This window comes from Neolamprologus multifasciatus, chromosome 16 (assembly GCF_963576455.1).
Source record: "Neolamprologus multifasciatus chromosome 16, fNeoMul1.2, whole genome shotgun sequence".
Classification (NCBI taxonomy): domain Eukaryota; kingdom Metazoa; phylum Chordata; class Actinopteri; order Cichliformes; family Cichlidae; genus Neolamprologus; species Neolamprologus multifasciatus.
In genome coordinates this window covers 29,413,717-29,430,703 of record NC_140454.1, presented here as the reverse complement: position 1 = coordinate 29,430,703, position 16,987 = coordinate 29,413,717, and the positions used below count along the sequence as shown (strand labels likewise).

General features: G+C 40.0%; 1 protein-coding gene across 13 annotated transcripts in view; it reads right to left on the bottom strand.

The window, feature by feature from the left end:
• tns1b (tensin 1b) overlaps positions 1-16,987 on the bottom strand; it is a 195,063-nt gene that overhangs the window by 43,734 nt on the left and 134,342 nt on the right. For all 13 annotated transcript variants that reach the window (XM_085134529.1, XM_085134527.1, XM_085134530.1 and 10 more), the window contains 9 exons: positions 15,039-15,088; positions 9,416-9,587; positions 6,053-6,103; positions 5,838-5,960; positions 3,907-3,971; positions 2,905-2,988; positions 2,220-2,332; positions 2,071-2,131; positions 878-953 (listed from right to left, as the gene is read on the bottom strand). In XM_085134529.1, coding sequence (XP_084990655.1) covers positions 878-953; positions 2,071-2,131; positions 2,220-2,332; positions 2,905-2,988; positions 3,907-3,971; positions 5,838-5,960; positions 6,053-6,103; positions 9,416-9,587; positions 15,039-15,088 — 795 coding nt within the window. The remainder of the gene's footprint in view (positions 1-877; positions 954-2,070; positions 2,132-2,219; positions 2,333-2,904; positions 2,989-3,906; positions 3,972-5,837; positions 5,961-6,052; positions 6,104-9,415; positions 9,588-15,038; positions 15,089-16,987) is intronic.

The window sequence follows — 16,987 nt, the reverse complement described above, 5'->3', positions numbered from 1 at the left end:
AGTTCAGCTTTGAAGGCCAAAACAGCCTCGGGTACAAACTAAGTGCTCACTTTCTAATTCTTCATGCTGACATTATGAGCCCCGAGGACATCCCATAGATAACATTATGGCTCAATTGACAGCAGAAGCAGAAACGTTGCTGATGTGTGGAGTTTTTCTATAGGCACAAGAAAACCAGAGACTCTCACAGGTGCTGCTAAACTGAGGATCTTTCAGGAGTGATTTCATAAAAATTCCCTGAATCTCCCTGAGAGAGTTGCAGGGATAGGTCTCACATGAGACTGTGTTTGAAATGATTATGTCCTGTTATAGCGATACCTCATGTATCCTTAAATGCTGTTTTAAAGGAAGTACACGGTCTTTTTCACGTCATAGTTTCCAGCAACATAGTGTGTGCTAATGAGGGCCTATAAACCAAGGTATAGGACTCAGTCCAACTGTCTTTCCCCAAGTTTTTACAGCCCCATTTCATCTGTAAATGGCTACTATAAACTGCTGCAGCACATGCATTCAGTGCATTAAGCCAACATTCAATTGGAAACACACACAGGATTCCCTCATTATTATTATCCAAAAAAAAATAAATTAAAAAAATCTGAATATCCTGCATGTATTTTACCCTTATCATCATTTGGTATCCATATATTTTTCCCTTTTCTTCTGGCAGAGGTAAAACAATAAACATTCAGTGTTACTGGCTTCACACACTGAGCTTAGCCAGTGATAAAATGTTGAGATTCGTTTTTTTTGTTTTGCAGTTAAAATCCACGGAAGCCAAATGATTAAAATTTTAGAAACAGCTGAAAGATTACTGAGGGTTTTTATCAGTTTATATCGTACAGCACTAGCTTCTGGGGTATGTCTGTGCTGTTCTTACCAGGATGTCCCCCTTCAGAAGGAGACCAGGTTCAATGGTGATGCAGATGCTGGTCTGGCTGTCACCCTGGACATTACTGCAGAGAAATAAAAACACAACATGTCACATGACAGGCCCGCTTTTATCATTCCTGCTGTGGAAATCATGACTGCAAGTCCACTGCATCAGCTTTTGTTTCTGATGCTACTTCCCTGGATAAAACCATGTGCCAACAACAATCCCCCTTTTTTTCCACTTTAACAGTGGCCTTCACAGAGCGTAGCCCGTGGTGTTTTGGGGTATTAGTGCCTGCCTGATTGTATTGTTGGGAAAGAAGGATCAAAGGGAGGAGAGTCCCAAAAGGGAGCATGTGAGAGAAAGTGAAGAGGAATGTGATTTCACCAAAGCTTTAAAGAGTACGGAAATGTGTCTGCACTGATTGTTTCACAGGAAATGTAGCGTCACTGGGCAACCAGGCTTTGTTGTTTAGAATAAGAAGAGCAGTAACAGTGAAAAGACTGAAGAGTTTAAAACTGAACTAAGAAAGATTGGATCCAATGACCATTTCAGATGAGGAGATCATTGAGTCAGAATATATATTGATTAATCATAGTTGCTGTCGTTTTACAAGGTGATGTAATGGTTGTTATTCCTAAACAACCTTAATTGAATACTTTTGCTCAACCTTTGAATCAAAGTTGAAAGTCCTAAATAATAATGTTTCCAAACAAGGTGTAAATGCAGAATGTGTGCCTGCCTCACCTCTCAGAGGACAGTACAGCTTTCCCTGGCTTTTTCCTAACCTCCCCTCTTTCCAAAAACAACAACAGAGAGCCACAGAATCCTTTGTTTCCTGTCTGGCCCTGGGAACCAACAGGGTCCTGTGGCATGAAAACCCTGCAGGCGTCCACACGGATGCCTGTCTGCGTCTTTCATTGGTTCTCCAGTCACCAATAACACTAGACGTGATTACGGGATCTAAAGTGGGGAAACAAGAACCTGCAGCTTGGGAGGCTAGCTAAACACAATAATGTGGGCCGAGTGAGAACTCTAAACTGGAGAGAGGGGTGCTGTGGGTGTATATCGGAGGGCAGGGGGGAGTAAGAGGAGAGGCAATAAAGGAAAATCAGCGTTTTTATTATTGAGCCATTACGAGCTCGCTATCCCTGGAATCTTGTAAAAGCAGTTGAGTGTGACTGCTTTTTAAGACTTACTAGATCCCAGATGTGTAGATGGGCTGCATGGCCTGGTAGATTTTGAGAAAAGGACGACAACCTGTGACATAAAAAATGCATTTAAGAAAGGGGTTCAAAGCTAAATTATGCATGGTGTGTGTGTGTGTGTGTGTGTGAGAGATACTCGCCTCCCTTGGACTCAAAGTTGGGGATGCCGTGCAAGATGACGTGATGGAGGAACAGCGGCTTGTTGTTGATCTTGATGTGTCCAGACAGCAAGCCGCTAAAGTACTCCACATACCTGAGTGAACAGAGGGAGAGAAGCAGCGGGGATTAAAGTGATGCCCAGTGTTTGACCACTAAAGGATGAACATGTAATCCAAGACACAAACTTTCACTTTGACCTTTAGCTTGTCAGTCATGTCAAAGGAGCCAAAAAACTTCATGCATCAAATGGTTTAAAGTGGCACTAATCACAAACTATATTTACTGAGACAGATCCAAAGACAGCTGCCACCCAAATCTGCATGTTCAGCCAATTATGAGTCTTTGATTTCGGTTATCTGCCAACCAACGAACATAACTATGAATCCACCACAGAGGATCTTACAGCAGCTAAAAAGCCTTTCTTTAAATAAGACTGACCAAAATTCATAACAGGGCAGAAATGCGACTCCAAATGAAAATGAATCTTAACGTTGACTGCTGAACGTCTACGCGTGCAAACGATTCTTGAAAGTTCCCACCTTGTTTGCGGTTCCTTCTACTGCCCCCCGGAGGCCATTAAAATCAATTAAAAATGTAGTGAAGTGACACAAGCGAGAGAGTTCACTCAGGGGTCAAACTTGAAACAACATTGGAGGGAAGACTGACCTTTTCTGAGATGGCTGACCCACAGGAAGCACTTTGTCTTCATAGAAGCGTTTCATGGCAAACCTGTCCAGAGCCTGGTCGGCACTGCATTTCGAAATAAAGTTTTGTTAGAGAACATTTTCTAGTCCATTTCAGTATTTCTGGAATGTTTTTTTAAAAATGTTTCAGAACAGATCAGAACAATGTGGATACCTTAGAATAAGTAAGACAACAAATAAAAGAATGAAGGAAAAAACAAGAAAAATGTTTTAATGACAGTGTACTATGCTATACCTCCCACAAGAAACTAATGACAGCTGTTCTACTTAACCTCAATGCAAAGAGTCAATCAAAAGCTTTGACCATAAATCAACTTTTCCCTGCACATCTGGCACATCACAATTCCACAGTAGTTTTCTGTTTGAAGCTCCTTCACCTTAGCCTGCAGGATAATGGAATAACAAAGGAACCTGACAGCTGTGCAGGAAAGTATGACGTTTTTGGGGTTTTTTTTATGACCAATCGGTGTCATTTTAAAAACAACGTTGATTGGTGCTCGTCTGGTTGTTTCTTTACCAGGAGGTCATTCTGTTAGTGGTCCTATCTAAGAAACAAAGCCAACACAGAAAACGAAAAGCAGCTCACTTATAATCTGAGTCGCATGATGCGATGTCTCTTAGAACTTAACTCACTTTAGCTCACTTTTATAATTATGACATCAGGACCTGTTCTTTTGATTTACCAGAATTAAACTGGTGGTCTTCAGTCTCATGTTCTAACCTCCCTCCCTCTGCCTCATCACATCTTTAACTATACTTCAAATGTGGGCTTCAAACCTGTGAAAAATGCAGGCTTACTGAGTTTTTCCTCTTAAGCCTGTCCTCATGTAACCCCCCCTCCCCCTTGTTTTCCAAAAATGCCAGATTTCATCTTCACGCCTTCTCTTTCTGACTTTCGCTCCTCTTTTCAAGTGGCCGGGACATGTGACTTTAGCTCCAGCTGCAGCTGGGATCAGAGACCTACCTGGCAGATATGTTGCTGTAATGCATGTAAGCCGCCACCACCACTCCTGTTCTGCCTCGATTGCCCTGAAAAGACATCAGTCAAGCACAAGTAAGCTAATTTTATCTCTCATGATGGTCAAGCATGCAGAAAACAATATTGTTATGGATTTCTTTTCTAGGTATTTCAGGCACTAACTGTGTAATGTCCAAATATGTTTAATCGTTATTTTAGTCATGTAGAATATAACAAAAGACATAAAAATAATTCAAAGTTCAAAAGAAGTAAAGAGGTACAGATATCATTCCCAGGTTAATGATAGCCATCAAATTTACACAATAAGGACCAGATGACCTATTTTTACAGGAACTGCAAGATTATTTAGTATCACGTTAGATAGGGTTGTTCTCTTTTTAAAATTAATTTTATTTTTGTTAACTTTCAAGAAGGGCATGTCCTTATTTGCAGTTCAGTTCCACCACAGGGTGCTCCACTTACACTGAGGTCCAGAAGTACTTGAAGAAAGAAAATCTGTTGTAGTTTTGGAAATTTGGGTGTGACTGTGTGTTAAAACATCTGAAATTCCTAAATACTTGTGCAATACTTTTGTTAGACACCTTGAATTAAAGCTGAAGGTGTGCACATACAAAGTATGATATATGCACTGTTGCAATCAGACAATTATGTTAGATGTAGGCTAATTGAAAAGTTGATACAGAATGTTAAAAGTTGCTTTATGCAGGTATACGTAACCTCAGAACACATCAACTTTATGCATATTAAATGTCAAAATTTTCCAATACATAGTTCTTATTTGGAATCAGGGTCCAAATGACACTGTATTTAAAATAATCTATCATATTATGTTTGACTTATACAAATTCAGTAAACTATGGCCTTCTTTTTTAAAAAAAAAAAAATGCTGTCAGGAATGCAGAGATTCAAAAACGGCAAAAAAAAAAATTTCTGTCATGGTAGATTCCTTGGATAAGTCTCCAGGCCCCAGCCGAGAACATTGGGACTCTCCAGAGCCACAGAAAACATTATACAACTATTTTCACAAGCTGAGCCCTCCGCATGACCAGTAAACGGACCGTTTTGTGTAAAACTGGTGAAGTGGCCCACGTCTGGTTGTAAAAAATGTCTGCATATTTGAGCGCGTATATGTGTCCAGGCACGTGATACTATGTCAACAGAGACGGCGTTCATTTTAACCCATCTATCCGCCTTTAAAATAAAGCTCGTGGTGGCGAATGAGTGAGTTCCACATTATAAATATCGCGGCAGCTTTAACAGCGTGGAGCCCAGTGGAAATGATTTGTGGAAAGCAGCACGGTCAGCCTCCTTAGTGACCAAACTGTCGTTACTCGACTGGCAGGAAAAAACCAAAAAAACAACAGCGGTTGCTACAGCAGCCGACTTGTTAGTAGCCTCCCTGTGGGAATGTTTTAGGATCCCATGGTTAATTCCTATGTTGCAAAACACAATCAGGAACAGAGCGGGGTTAACGTGAAAATGATTAGGTATTACATGCGGGACGGCAGCCTAGTAGCTGTATTGGATATACTCTTTATGATGTGTGTCAGCACACTGAGGCTTCCCACAAGCGCATAATGTGATCCAAGTAAGTTTAGGCAACAACAGGAAAATATCGGTCACTTTAGTTTTTATGGTATTGTTAAGGGTAAAAGGGGTAAATAAACCTAAGTAGCCATGATGACTGGCATGCCTTACAGCCTTAATTTGTGTTTTCCTAACCATCATCCAGCCCCAACAAGCACACAAAGAGACGCACTCAGTGTCAGTGTTTCACTCAGATCATTAGACGCACACATGCACAAACAGCTGCAGCCTCCGAGGTAAGCAGGGGTCGTGAAAAGAGCCTGAGAGCACCCTCTACTGCCTGCAGTCATTGACTGTTTTTACAGCATCCTCTCATTTTTCACTCTTACCTTATTGTGTATAACCACAACATTGTGGCTGTCCGCACTCAGCCACGTGTCCATGGCCTTACAGATGCTGCAGATTTTGTCCAAGGCTGGAGCGTGGTGGTCGGGCCAGCCAAAGTCCAGAACCTGAGAGAGGAGGAGAAGAAAGGTTGCTGTTCATACCGGTGGTCATACGGTAACAAAGACAAAGAGAGGAGATGTTAAGCAGGCAGTTGTACCTTTGGATTGAGTTGGCTGATGTCATAGCGCTTCTCACTGAGGTTGAAGAGCTAAAGAAAAGTACAAATAAATATTACACAAGATATTAAAGGAGAGAGGCAGGGCACTCTGGGAATCCTGAATACGAAAATATTAGAGAATTCGTACAACCAAGCCAGTAAGCAACTGAACCAAACATGGGTTCATGATATGAGATGTACTCATTATCACCTCAGTCTTTGGTTATCATAGTAAAGGTAAGGGTACATATGTTTTTATTTGCCTATAATCTGAGTTAGAATCATATTTGTTCAGTGTGTTTGTGGGATGAGCCAGAGGGAATGATACACCACACATTACAGCTACAGGGCCATGGAAACCTGTGCCATGAAGCTCCTGGTGCACAGCTTCTGTGCTGATGTTCATCCTAGAGGAGGTTTGGAGCTCTGTAGTTATTGGCAGTTGGCAGCTTTTAGGCATTATGCACCTTGTGTGTGAGTTGCTGATTCCTAAATGCTTCCACTTGGAAATAATAAAGTTTAAAACAGATTAAGGAATATTTAGCAGGAAGAAAAAAACTTCATAAGCTGACTTGTTGCAATGGTGCACTGAAATTAATGCTATGGCTCTCTTCCCATTTATTTTCGGGCTTCTATCAAAATATTGTCAAGAGGCGGGACCAAGATGGCAACCAAATGTCAAGGCTTGCTTCATGAAGAATTTTGCAGGCTTTTGAGGCATGCTACATGCACATAGTCGAGTAACAAGGATTAAAGTGTTTAGGGATTTGGGATTTAAAACTTCAAACAAAAGCTGTCTCATCATTTGCAGTAGAAATGACAACTCTGATTGACCGGTTTTATTAGCTATGATAGATAACTAACAAAGTAGAGAGAGAAATTGGTAGAAAACTCCATTTCTGGCTGACTTTAAAACATTTCAAGCTAAATAAGAAAGCATCAAATAAATCATATTAACAATACTACCATGTAGGAAATATGGGATTAAACTAATTGTTGTCAAACAGGACAGAGCTAGCTACTTCTATATGTTACAGTGCAACATAATGTTAGCTTTGTGCATTAATGTTTTTGATTCCAAAGTCATGCTTCACTAAACTTCAGAGAAAAGACGACTATATTTAGCAGGGTCATCGTGGTTCAGTGAATAAAAATCATGTGCTTTTAACATCACCCAAACTCGAACGAAGCCATTTTTAGTATCTGGCGGTGGTGTTAAATTAGCCAACACATCATGAATGAGTCAGTCCTGAACAGAGTTTATTGTAACTCAACCTGTAACTCAATAATGTAGTTAGCTGTCAATGAACTAACTGTTGCCCTTGCTGGGAAACTTCTCTATTAACTGGCTGGTTGTGCTAGTTTTGGTGACTAAAAGTGTATCCATTTCTTCCCTTTCACCCATGTGTGTTTGGATTTGCAAATGCAGTAAGAAAGACTTACTTTAAAGATATGATTGACTCTTAATAGATAACAGCAGTGTCAAGTTGGAGTTGTTTAAGTTTAGCAAAAGATTAAATGCACACATTGACTGAGGGTGTGTTCCCGCCAAGGTTATTATCGTTAACGAAAACTAACGAAATAACGAAAACTAGAAGTGAAAAAACATTTTCGTTAACGGAAATAAAAATAAAAACAAAAAAAGGAAAACTAACTAAAACTGGAATGAGTGTTCACAAAACTAACTAAAATTAACTGAATTTATATCAAAAATGTGTTTAGTTTTCATTGATGTGTGCGTGTCATACAAGAGTCAAGGGTGAAAATGAAGTTTAGTTTACAGATTTTTTTCTTGCTGTCTCATTATGCCAGCAGGTGGCAGTACGTTAGTCGAGTCGTCTGTGTCGCTGCTCCGTCCACGCGCAGAATCATGTCAGGAAAAGTCGGGAGAGTCCAATTTGGGATTACTTTGAATATGACTGTGTTTTGGATAAAGCAAGTGTCTTGTAGTGGAAACAGACAAATTATGAGGGACATTTCTAAAGGGGGAAAAAAACCCACAAACCTTAAAGTGCACTTGAAAAGCTCACACAAGAAGGCTAACCTAGCTTACCTTGAGAAGGTAAGGGAGCACACTCAACCCTCATCCCCAGAAAACAGAAGCTAACTCCAGGCAAGGCAGCGTGATGCATCCCGAGACAACAGGACGGGGATATCTACACAACTGTGTGAGTCAATTGCCTTCAAAAAGTTTATCAATTCACTTGAACCAAAATTACGAACACCCGGTGCTGCGAGAGTTAATAGTCTCATTGGGGCCAAGATATACATTTTATAGTTGCCTGGTATCAATGGTTGTTCATCTGCCTTTATTTATTTATTTAAAGAACCCATAGGTGGGAATGTGAGTTGTCTGTCTCTGCGTGTTAGCCCTGCGACAGACAGGCGACCTGTCCAGGGTGCAGTATGGTAGCTGGAATAGCAACATACCCAAGGATGAGCAGAAGAGAATGACTGATATGATGAAACTGGGATTTTGTTACACTTAGTTATTGCAAACACAACTAAAACTATAACTGAAACTAATCAAAACTAAACTGAAACTAAGGATTTTCAAAAAAAATAAAAACTAAACTAAACTAGCAAACAATTGGTAAAAACTAATTAAAACTGATATAAAATTGAAAATCTGAAGTCAAAACTAAATAAAAATAAAAACTAATGAAAATTGCAAAACTATTAAAACCCTGGTCCCCGCTGCCCAGCATGGGTTATATCCTACACTGCTAACAGACAGGAAGTCACAGTTTTGGGGTGTTTTCTATGTCTAATATCTTTGCTTTATATTGGTAATTAGAACTTTGTAAAAAGGATTTACCAGTAACTGAAGAAATAACATGTTTTTCATGGGGGGTTTGGTGTATGATACTATCTTTATGTGTTATTCTGCCGCCAATATAATCAATCCAGGACTTTTTCGGCCACCTAAAATATATTTATACTGTTATGTTATGTTATTTATTTATTTATTGTGATTTTTGCTGCCCTCTTGGCCAGATCCTGCTTGAAAAATACATTTTTTTAACCTCAAAGAGACTTTTTGCCAAGAACTGCCTCTAACTTCTGACAGGAATGTTCTTTCTGGCTCAAAATAACTTTTATGAGAGATATAATTAAGATCTGTTTTGCAGATAATAGGACAACAAATCATTAACAACAGTTTAAATGCAGGCAACCACTTTTCGGCCCAACAAAAAGCAACAAGAGTGATGCTTTGAACAACGAAGGGTGAGGCAGGTATCACATGTAATATAAAGTATGCAGATGTTATATAACCACTTGTTAGGTGAATTTGTGGTTACACCTTAGCTAAATGAGCTGATAATGACTTTTTATAACTATTCGGTTTTTCTGAAACCCTACCAGGTAGTTGTTCCCGTGTTTTGATCGCAGCATGGAGGCCACCTCCCTCAGGTTGGCAGCGTAGCTCTGCTCCTCCACATTGCTGGGGAAGGAGACAGAGATGATCCGCTCTGTGATGTAGATCAGGTCCAGCTCGTAGCTCTCCTCCAGGGCCTGCAGCAGACTCGCACTTCTGCAGAAAAAAAACAAGAAGTAATTCTGAGTATCAGCTGATAGAAAAACCATTGCAGGTCACCAGACTGCAAAAGATAGCTTTAATACCCCGAAGTAATGCAGCACATGTGATTTATACACTGCAGCTGAATGCCTTTAACCGAAGACTGCCAAAAGGATGGAAGCTGGTCAATTTTAATTAGGTAGCAGTTTTTGTTTAATTTATACAGATACTGGATACACATCTGTCCAGTTCATGTTATATGGGCAGAGAGGGCTGCTTTACTAAAGATGGTAGCAGTCCCAGTTTGTTTTAGGCAATAACATTATTATGGACACAGTCATTTCTTACAGAGAAATGTCACAAGACATGTCTTCTTCTGATGTAATTTCAAGTTTGTACTTTAACTTCACATCTTCAGAGTCACATATTTGGAGCCCAAGGCAACAAAAAATGATGTGGCTTCATACGTCATCTGTAAACTGAATGTCCGCAGTGTTGCAAACAACATTTCAGAATTACTAGAACACAACATTCTTCCTTCAAGTCAACATGGAACAAATATCCTAATATGGAGAAGGCAATACACCATATAAATCCCAAATCCACAATGACATCACTAAATCTCAGCGGGGTTCATGCTCTCCCTGCTGGATTAAACACAAGTCATGTTCTTAGACTGTCTGCAAAGAAAAGCGAGCGGGGAGAAGGTGACGCATCCGATGAACACACCAGGGGGCTGCGAGATATGTGGACCATGCAAACTGATGATCAGTGATGAGCAAAAGTGTTTTGGTTCTTGTTCTGCTGAGTCTTTTTTTCCCCTCATTTGGTCAGATTAGATCTAAAAGGGAGAGATTAAGGAGGCCCAGATGAAAGGGATGTCAGAATTCCCTGATTGATCCGTAATTTACTCTCAGGCTCTTGAGAAAATGAGAGCAGGTGTTGCTCTTTGACTTTTCCAGATGTCTAAACAACACTGAGATTTGGTTAAAAAGCAAAGGAGCAAAAAAGCTATTTTTTCAGTAATCTGAGGAGATTAGCAGAAAAAGATGTGCTTTTACAGCTAAATATTGGAGAAAAGTCCATTTAAGACCAACATGCAGCACTCAATGAGTCGTGCTTACATGAAAGAAAGGTCCTTAAAACGTGGCATCAACTTGCTTTTATGCTTAAAATATGTTATCTGCATGGCTGAAGTGGCTCTCAACCAAATTAAATGTCATTTGCATTAATTAGTGGATGGTTTACTCACTTTTGAATCACATTTAGTCTTTTTTTATCCTTCTTTTCAATGTTTGCTAAAAGATGACTTTTACTTTACAAATCCTTCTTTTTAAAGGTCATGACTGATCAGATTTACCCCAGAAACAGCATCCTTGTAATTATTTTTGTGTACAGCACTTTGTTTCTGCTGCGTCTGTTTTTAAAATATTTACTAAATAATTTTGAGATAGTATGATACTGTATGGTACCAATGGACATCTGGTGCTTGGGCTTGTCCCCAAATGTGCTGCCCACAGTGTGTTTATAGTCTTTAGAGTGTAAAATATATTTCATTGTTACTTTTACATTTCTCACTGATATTGCTCTGAAGAAGTACTTGAAAATTTTTTCTTGTCTTTATTGATTTGTGACATTTTTCTGTCAAACTCACTTTTACATATCACTCTTGTAGCCTTGTTTACGTGCCAAAGAGCTGTTGCAACGAGCATTGTGAGGTAAGTGCAAGCACACTTTTTAATGTTTAGTTTAGTTCTGTGTGTGTGTGTGTGTGTGTGTGTGTGTGTGTGTGTGTGTGTGTGTGTGTGTTTCTCCCACCATTTGCACATAATTACTGAAATCTCTCTTGGAAATAAAAAAAAGATCCACCTAATTAGAAACATAACAATGTACAATGTACTGTACCAGATATTCATCTGCAGTCTCTAGAGGAGTCCATGAATGACATGCAGATAAAAGTTAGCAATCAGATGTCATAAATCTAAAACTGACACATAAAAAGGACGTATACAAGAAAACACCTTAACAGAAAAAAGAAGAAGGGTGGATGGGAGAAAAACACAGTTGCAGTGACCAACAATATGCCACACCCCTTAACTCTAGGGGACCACTTTCATTTGTGATGTGATTGCACAGGTTGCGCGGTGGGAGACGATCTGACTGCAAACAATCACAGACTGACTGTATTCACTCTCAGACAAATTTGCAATTAACTGCCATCTAATTATTAAACAGATCGCCAACACATTGCAATCAGAGTTGATCTGAAATTTGTTAATTGATATATTCTGTTGTATTGCCAAATATTTGCCAAAAGATTGTTGATCAGGTTTTGTGGGTTTTTATTAGAAGGATCACCACATGCAAGATTTATGCAATATTGCTGTGAATATATGCAAGTTACATTTTTTTCTAATTTCCTTGCAGATGTCTGGATTTGGTTTAGTTATAGGGGCTGAAGTCATTTTGCAGGCTGAGATGTAGAGCCGTACAGGCGTCCTCTGCGACTCGCCGTCTCACTAGCAATAAACAGACCTCAACTGATCAAACCTCTTTCCGACTTTTGCCTTTGAGGAAAATATCAACCATAAAGAGGCCATAAAGAAGTGAAGTGAAGGTGGGGAGTGAGTTGAAGAGGTTGCACGAGAGGTGTCTGGAGCCAGACTGCAGCATATTTCCCACATTTGTCAGCTGTGAGTAGCCCCTGAGGAAATTGCTCATATGTCTGGGAGAGGGGATCGCTCCAGCTTTACTGTTCAAATACTGTAACCTGCTCTTTTCTGTACATCTGGAGCCACTCAAAACATGCTTACTGGAAATTATTCATCACTTCAGATAAAAGAAATTGATATGTCGCACATGTCTCTACTGTGCTGAGACAGAAGTCTTATCAAGTTTTTGAAAATATTTCTTTAAACCTGCATTGCCTCTTTCCCACCATTTCCTTTTCACTCTCTTGCATCTCCTTGTGTATGCCTCTCATCTCCGAGTGCAGTCAAAGCCAATATACTGTAGACCTGTGGTTTGGTCTCATTCCAGATTCACCAGTATGTGTTGACCGGCTGAGTGCCAACCTGCTTCTCATCAGCTGAAGAGATTAAGCGATTGCTCCTTTTCTACATACCGCATTTGACGAATGACGCATTATCTCTGCATGCTCTATTTCAGTGCTGCACTGATCTCGTTTGTCAATTCAGACAAACACTGAACCTTTTTTTTCCCTAAATCCACAAACCTTAGACATTTAACTGTTAAAAAAAATCCCCCAAGATATCTGCAATAAAAATCAACAAGCAGGATTTCCATGGTTTCTTCCATTCAAAATACGGAGCACCCTACTTGACTTCAGCTTATAATCATACTTGTCATACTTCCTGATGGGTATAAACATATTACCACATATTTTCTCATGACCCAAAAGGTCACTTGGCTCGTCCAAGCTAAACTCGCTACTTAGACTTATTTGACCTTTTCTGTTATTAATATTTTGAGTTTCTTAAGCAAACGACTTAACACCATGCGCTATTCATTTTTTCTCTGCATTAGTTACAGATGCTTTTCACCTCTATATGTTAAATATTATATAAACGTGACGCAGAAGGAATATTTCACAATGACAAATTGTAATATAAGACCACCAAGCTCCCAGGGATTTAAGCCCATTTTAGCTTGTTTTGATTTTCCAGCAACAGGCAACTGTTTTCAGGAGAGACTTATTGTATATTCCCTTTCCAGCACCAAACAGTAAACAGATAAAAGTAATAAATATCTTGTTTACCAGTTAAATATTTCAGTGCTTCCCTAGAAGGTGATGAAGACAAAAATACACCTGAAAATGGTTACATTTGTATACCTATACCGATAAAACATCGTAAATCCCAAAAAATTGATTCTGTCCATCTGGACGTAGCGTCGTCAGTCTCTGAAGAATTCACTTGGATGAGTGATGATACATTTCTCCCACTCAAAACGCTACGTCCAGATGAACAGAATTAACTTTTTGTGATTTACCGGATTTATCCTTACCGGGGTGATTCGGTAAGTAAAGTAAGTAAGTAAAACTTTATTTATATAGCACCTTTCAAGATAAAAATCACAAAGTGCTTCACAGAAGCTAAAACCTAAAAATAAAAATCAACAAAAAGCAAGTTTAAAAAAATGAGTTTTTAGCTGTTTTTTAAAAGCGACCACAGATCTCAGGCTCAAAGGGAGAGAGTTCCACAATCTGCCACAGTTCCAAAAGCTTTGTCGCCTTTTGTTTTTAGCCTCGTGACTCAGCATGGATCAAGACAAACTATCTTAAAGTTAGGTAGTTTGAACATTTGCTTCAAATGAGAGCAAAAGAAAACAAACTCAGTGCTTCTTTTTTGCAAGTAGCATATCTAAAAGTCTTCAGTTGAAAGATCTGTGCACCACATTTCAGAATCAGAGAACCTATGTAATAATATCTGCAATGTTGCATGACCACAGCTGTCAAATTAACCTGTCACTGTAGATGTGTTATGATATGTTATGTTTACCACAAGTGAGAATTGTGGTTTTCTTTAGCTTTGATAAAAAATAAATAATACTAAACATGTTGTCTACACTACCTAGTTATTTAAACTAAGTAGGTAGGTAGTATTACCCAAACACTTTTATTTGTAGGCTTAGAGGACGGCGTAGCAACACAAACCTCCACGCAAATAAAAAGTGTGATCACAGGAATGTACCAAACCTGTCTGAACCCAGAGTTTGACTGGATTAGTTAATTTAGCGGGAGGATTACATCAGACAACTGTCAATGATTCTGATGTTAGGCACTTAAAAATGTTTTCCTTTATATGGATGGAAATCAGGTGTAATCCTCTCAGTAAATGAACTCACGCGTTCTCTGCATGAGCTGTTAAACATGCTGATGTTCCAGATGTTGAACTGTTTTTATTACCTTATATCATGTAGGTGAATTGCTGCGAGGGAGCCAAACTGTCATTCAAGCTTCGCACAGCACACAGTTGTGTTGTGCCATCAAGTCTGACACATTAATTACACAACTGACAACATGTGTGACTCCCTGAGGACCGAGGCTGACACCAGATATCTTTATGTCCAACAGCACACCGAGCGGTCCAGTTCAACAGCGGGGCATGTTGCTTTTACAGTGTCCCCTGGTAAAAATCGGCCAATATCACGTTACATCTAAACTTTTCATTTTCAGATTCCTCACATTATCAAGCAGGATGCAGAGAACGCACAGAGCTAAGCCTGATATTTGTTTCACCCCCCCTCATTATAAATCTGCACTTTTGCTGGAAGCAGGGGAGATCGTTTTCTAAAATAATTAAACAAACGCAGCCCGATAATCCAAATGAAGCCTTTTATGGGAAACGTGGAGAGAAGGGAGGAAACGGCAGGGAAGAGGAGAGGAAAAGTAGGAAAACTCAAAACTGATGAGGAGGACAGGAGACAAGAAAGAAGGGAAGCTACCTCGATGGCCTGCGCCGTGACTCCATGCTCTTTGAGGATTTTGTTGAGCCCTGCAATCACAAAGAAAAACTTTATTAGTATTCTTTGCATGCACACAAAGATGTTTCTCAACAAGCTGTTAAAAACATTCATACACCAAATAAGGAAATCAGTTAAAGAGACGAATTATTAAAATGACTGCTTCACAGTCGTCCATGTAACCAGCTCAGCCTTGCTGGTAAATTTGAATCTTCTGAAATTTGGAAAATAATGCAGCCTTTGATTTTACAGATTACATCAGAGCATAAATGTTAATCATAATTATTGTAGCTGTAGCAGAATCACAGACTGGTTAGGGAGGTCCGTGGGATGCATCCCAGTGAGAAACAGAAGAATGCTGCACACACAACAACTTGTCAATCACTAACTAAAGCACTACCTACTTTACCCTCTTATTTTCCTCTAATAGAGACCATAATTTACAAAATAAGCATTATGGTGTACTGAGTAAGACTTGAAACTAGTGGTTGAGGTCATAAACTCATCAGTAAAGTGTTTACTGTGGTCAGCAATCAAAATGGTAAATGGCCTGTATTTGTATAGCGCTTTACTAGTCCCTAAGGACCCCAAAGCGCTTTACATATCCAGTCATCCACCCATTCACAGACACATTCACACACTGGTGATGGCAGCTACATTGTAGCCACAGCCACCCTGGGGCTGCCGGACACCAGCGCCACCGGACTCTCTGACCACCACCAGTAGGCAACGGGTGAAGTGTCTTGCCCAAGGAAACAACGACCGAGACTGTCCAAGCCGGGGCTCGAACCGGCAACCTTCCGATTACAAGGCGAACTCCCAACTCTTGAGCCACGATCGCCCCGGCAAAAGAGTCGGGCATAATTTTCCTGTACACTTTCATATAACCAAACATTTGATTTGCAAGCACAAATATCTTATATTTAGAGACACTGTGTGCCTCTCACACATATCAGTACTGAGATATATGTTGTGTGATATCCGGACTTTATTTCTTTATTATTTAAAAGAAAATTGATGCTCGATGTAATTTAGAGATGTGTTATGGCATCATTTGCACTCCCCTCAGCGCTGTCCGCAGCACATGTAATAGAGCAGCAACACAACTATTTGTGGAAACCGAGGAAAGAATGACTGCATCACTTCCCCTTTTACTATAATTTCAACATACCGCATGTAGATCTTTAAAGAAAACAATCCTGAAAATTCAGAATCAGCCAATCAGGCTTCAATCTGTGGAGTAGCTGAGGTAATGATACTAACAGAAAACTCCGACGACCTTCACCTCGACACGGCAGATCTTCTTACTGCTCAAATGAGACTGTAAACCCGTCTCAAGTCCTGTGATGTTCTACTGTCTAACAGGCAGTTAGTTTGAAATTGTTTTCATCCCTTTAGAAAATAAACACTCGGAAAGACAAAGATCTGATCACTGCTGCAGAGTGTGTATTACACCTTAGGAAGGGAAGGAGGGGGAAGTCTCTTATATGAAGCTGTGTAGCGCCATGTGAGAACGGCTTCACATGGCACCTTCACAGAGCAAAGCAGAGGAAGTGTGGCTGAAAGTGACCGGCTGTGTTTGGCTCCACTAAGCCTGGCCCGCCTCGCCCCCCCCACTCATCCAGCTTGAGGAGGGGGGTCAGAGGGCATGTGGACTTATTCACTCTCCTGTGATGTTTGGGTCACATGTACACAGGAAGGGGCTGTTATCCGTCATCATCCATTATATCAGATTGGCTGGCTAACCATCAGTGTCAAGAGCACCACTGACCTTCCTGTATGAGCATTAGTCTGCTCTGCTCTCCTAACAGCCGACTGTTGCTGAGTGAAGAACTGACACTCTGTTAGAAATGTGAAACCTTTTCTCATGTTTCATATAATAGTCTAAAAGGTTTCTAAAAGGGAGACTCAGGTGGAGATTGTGCTTGTCT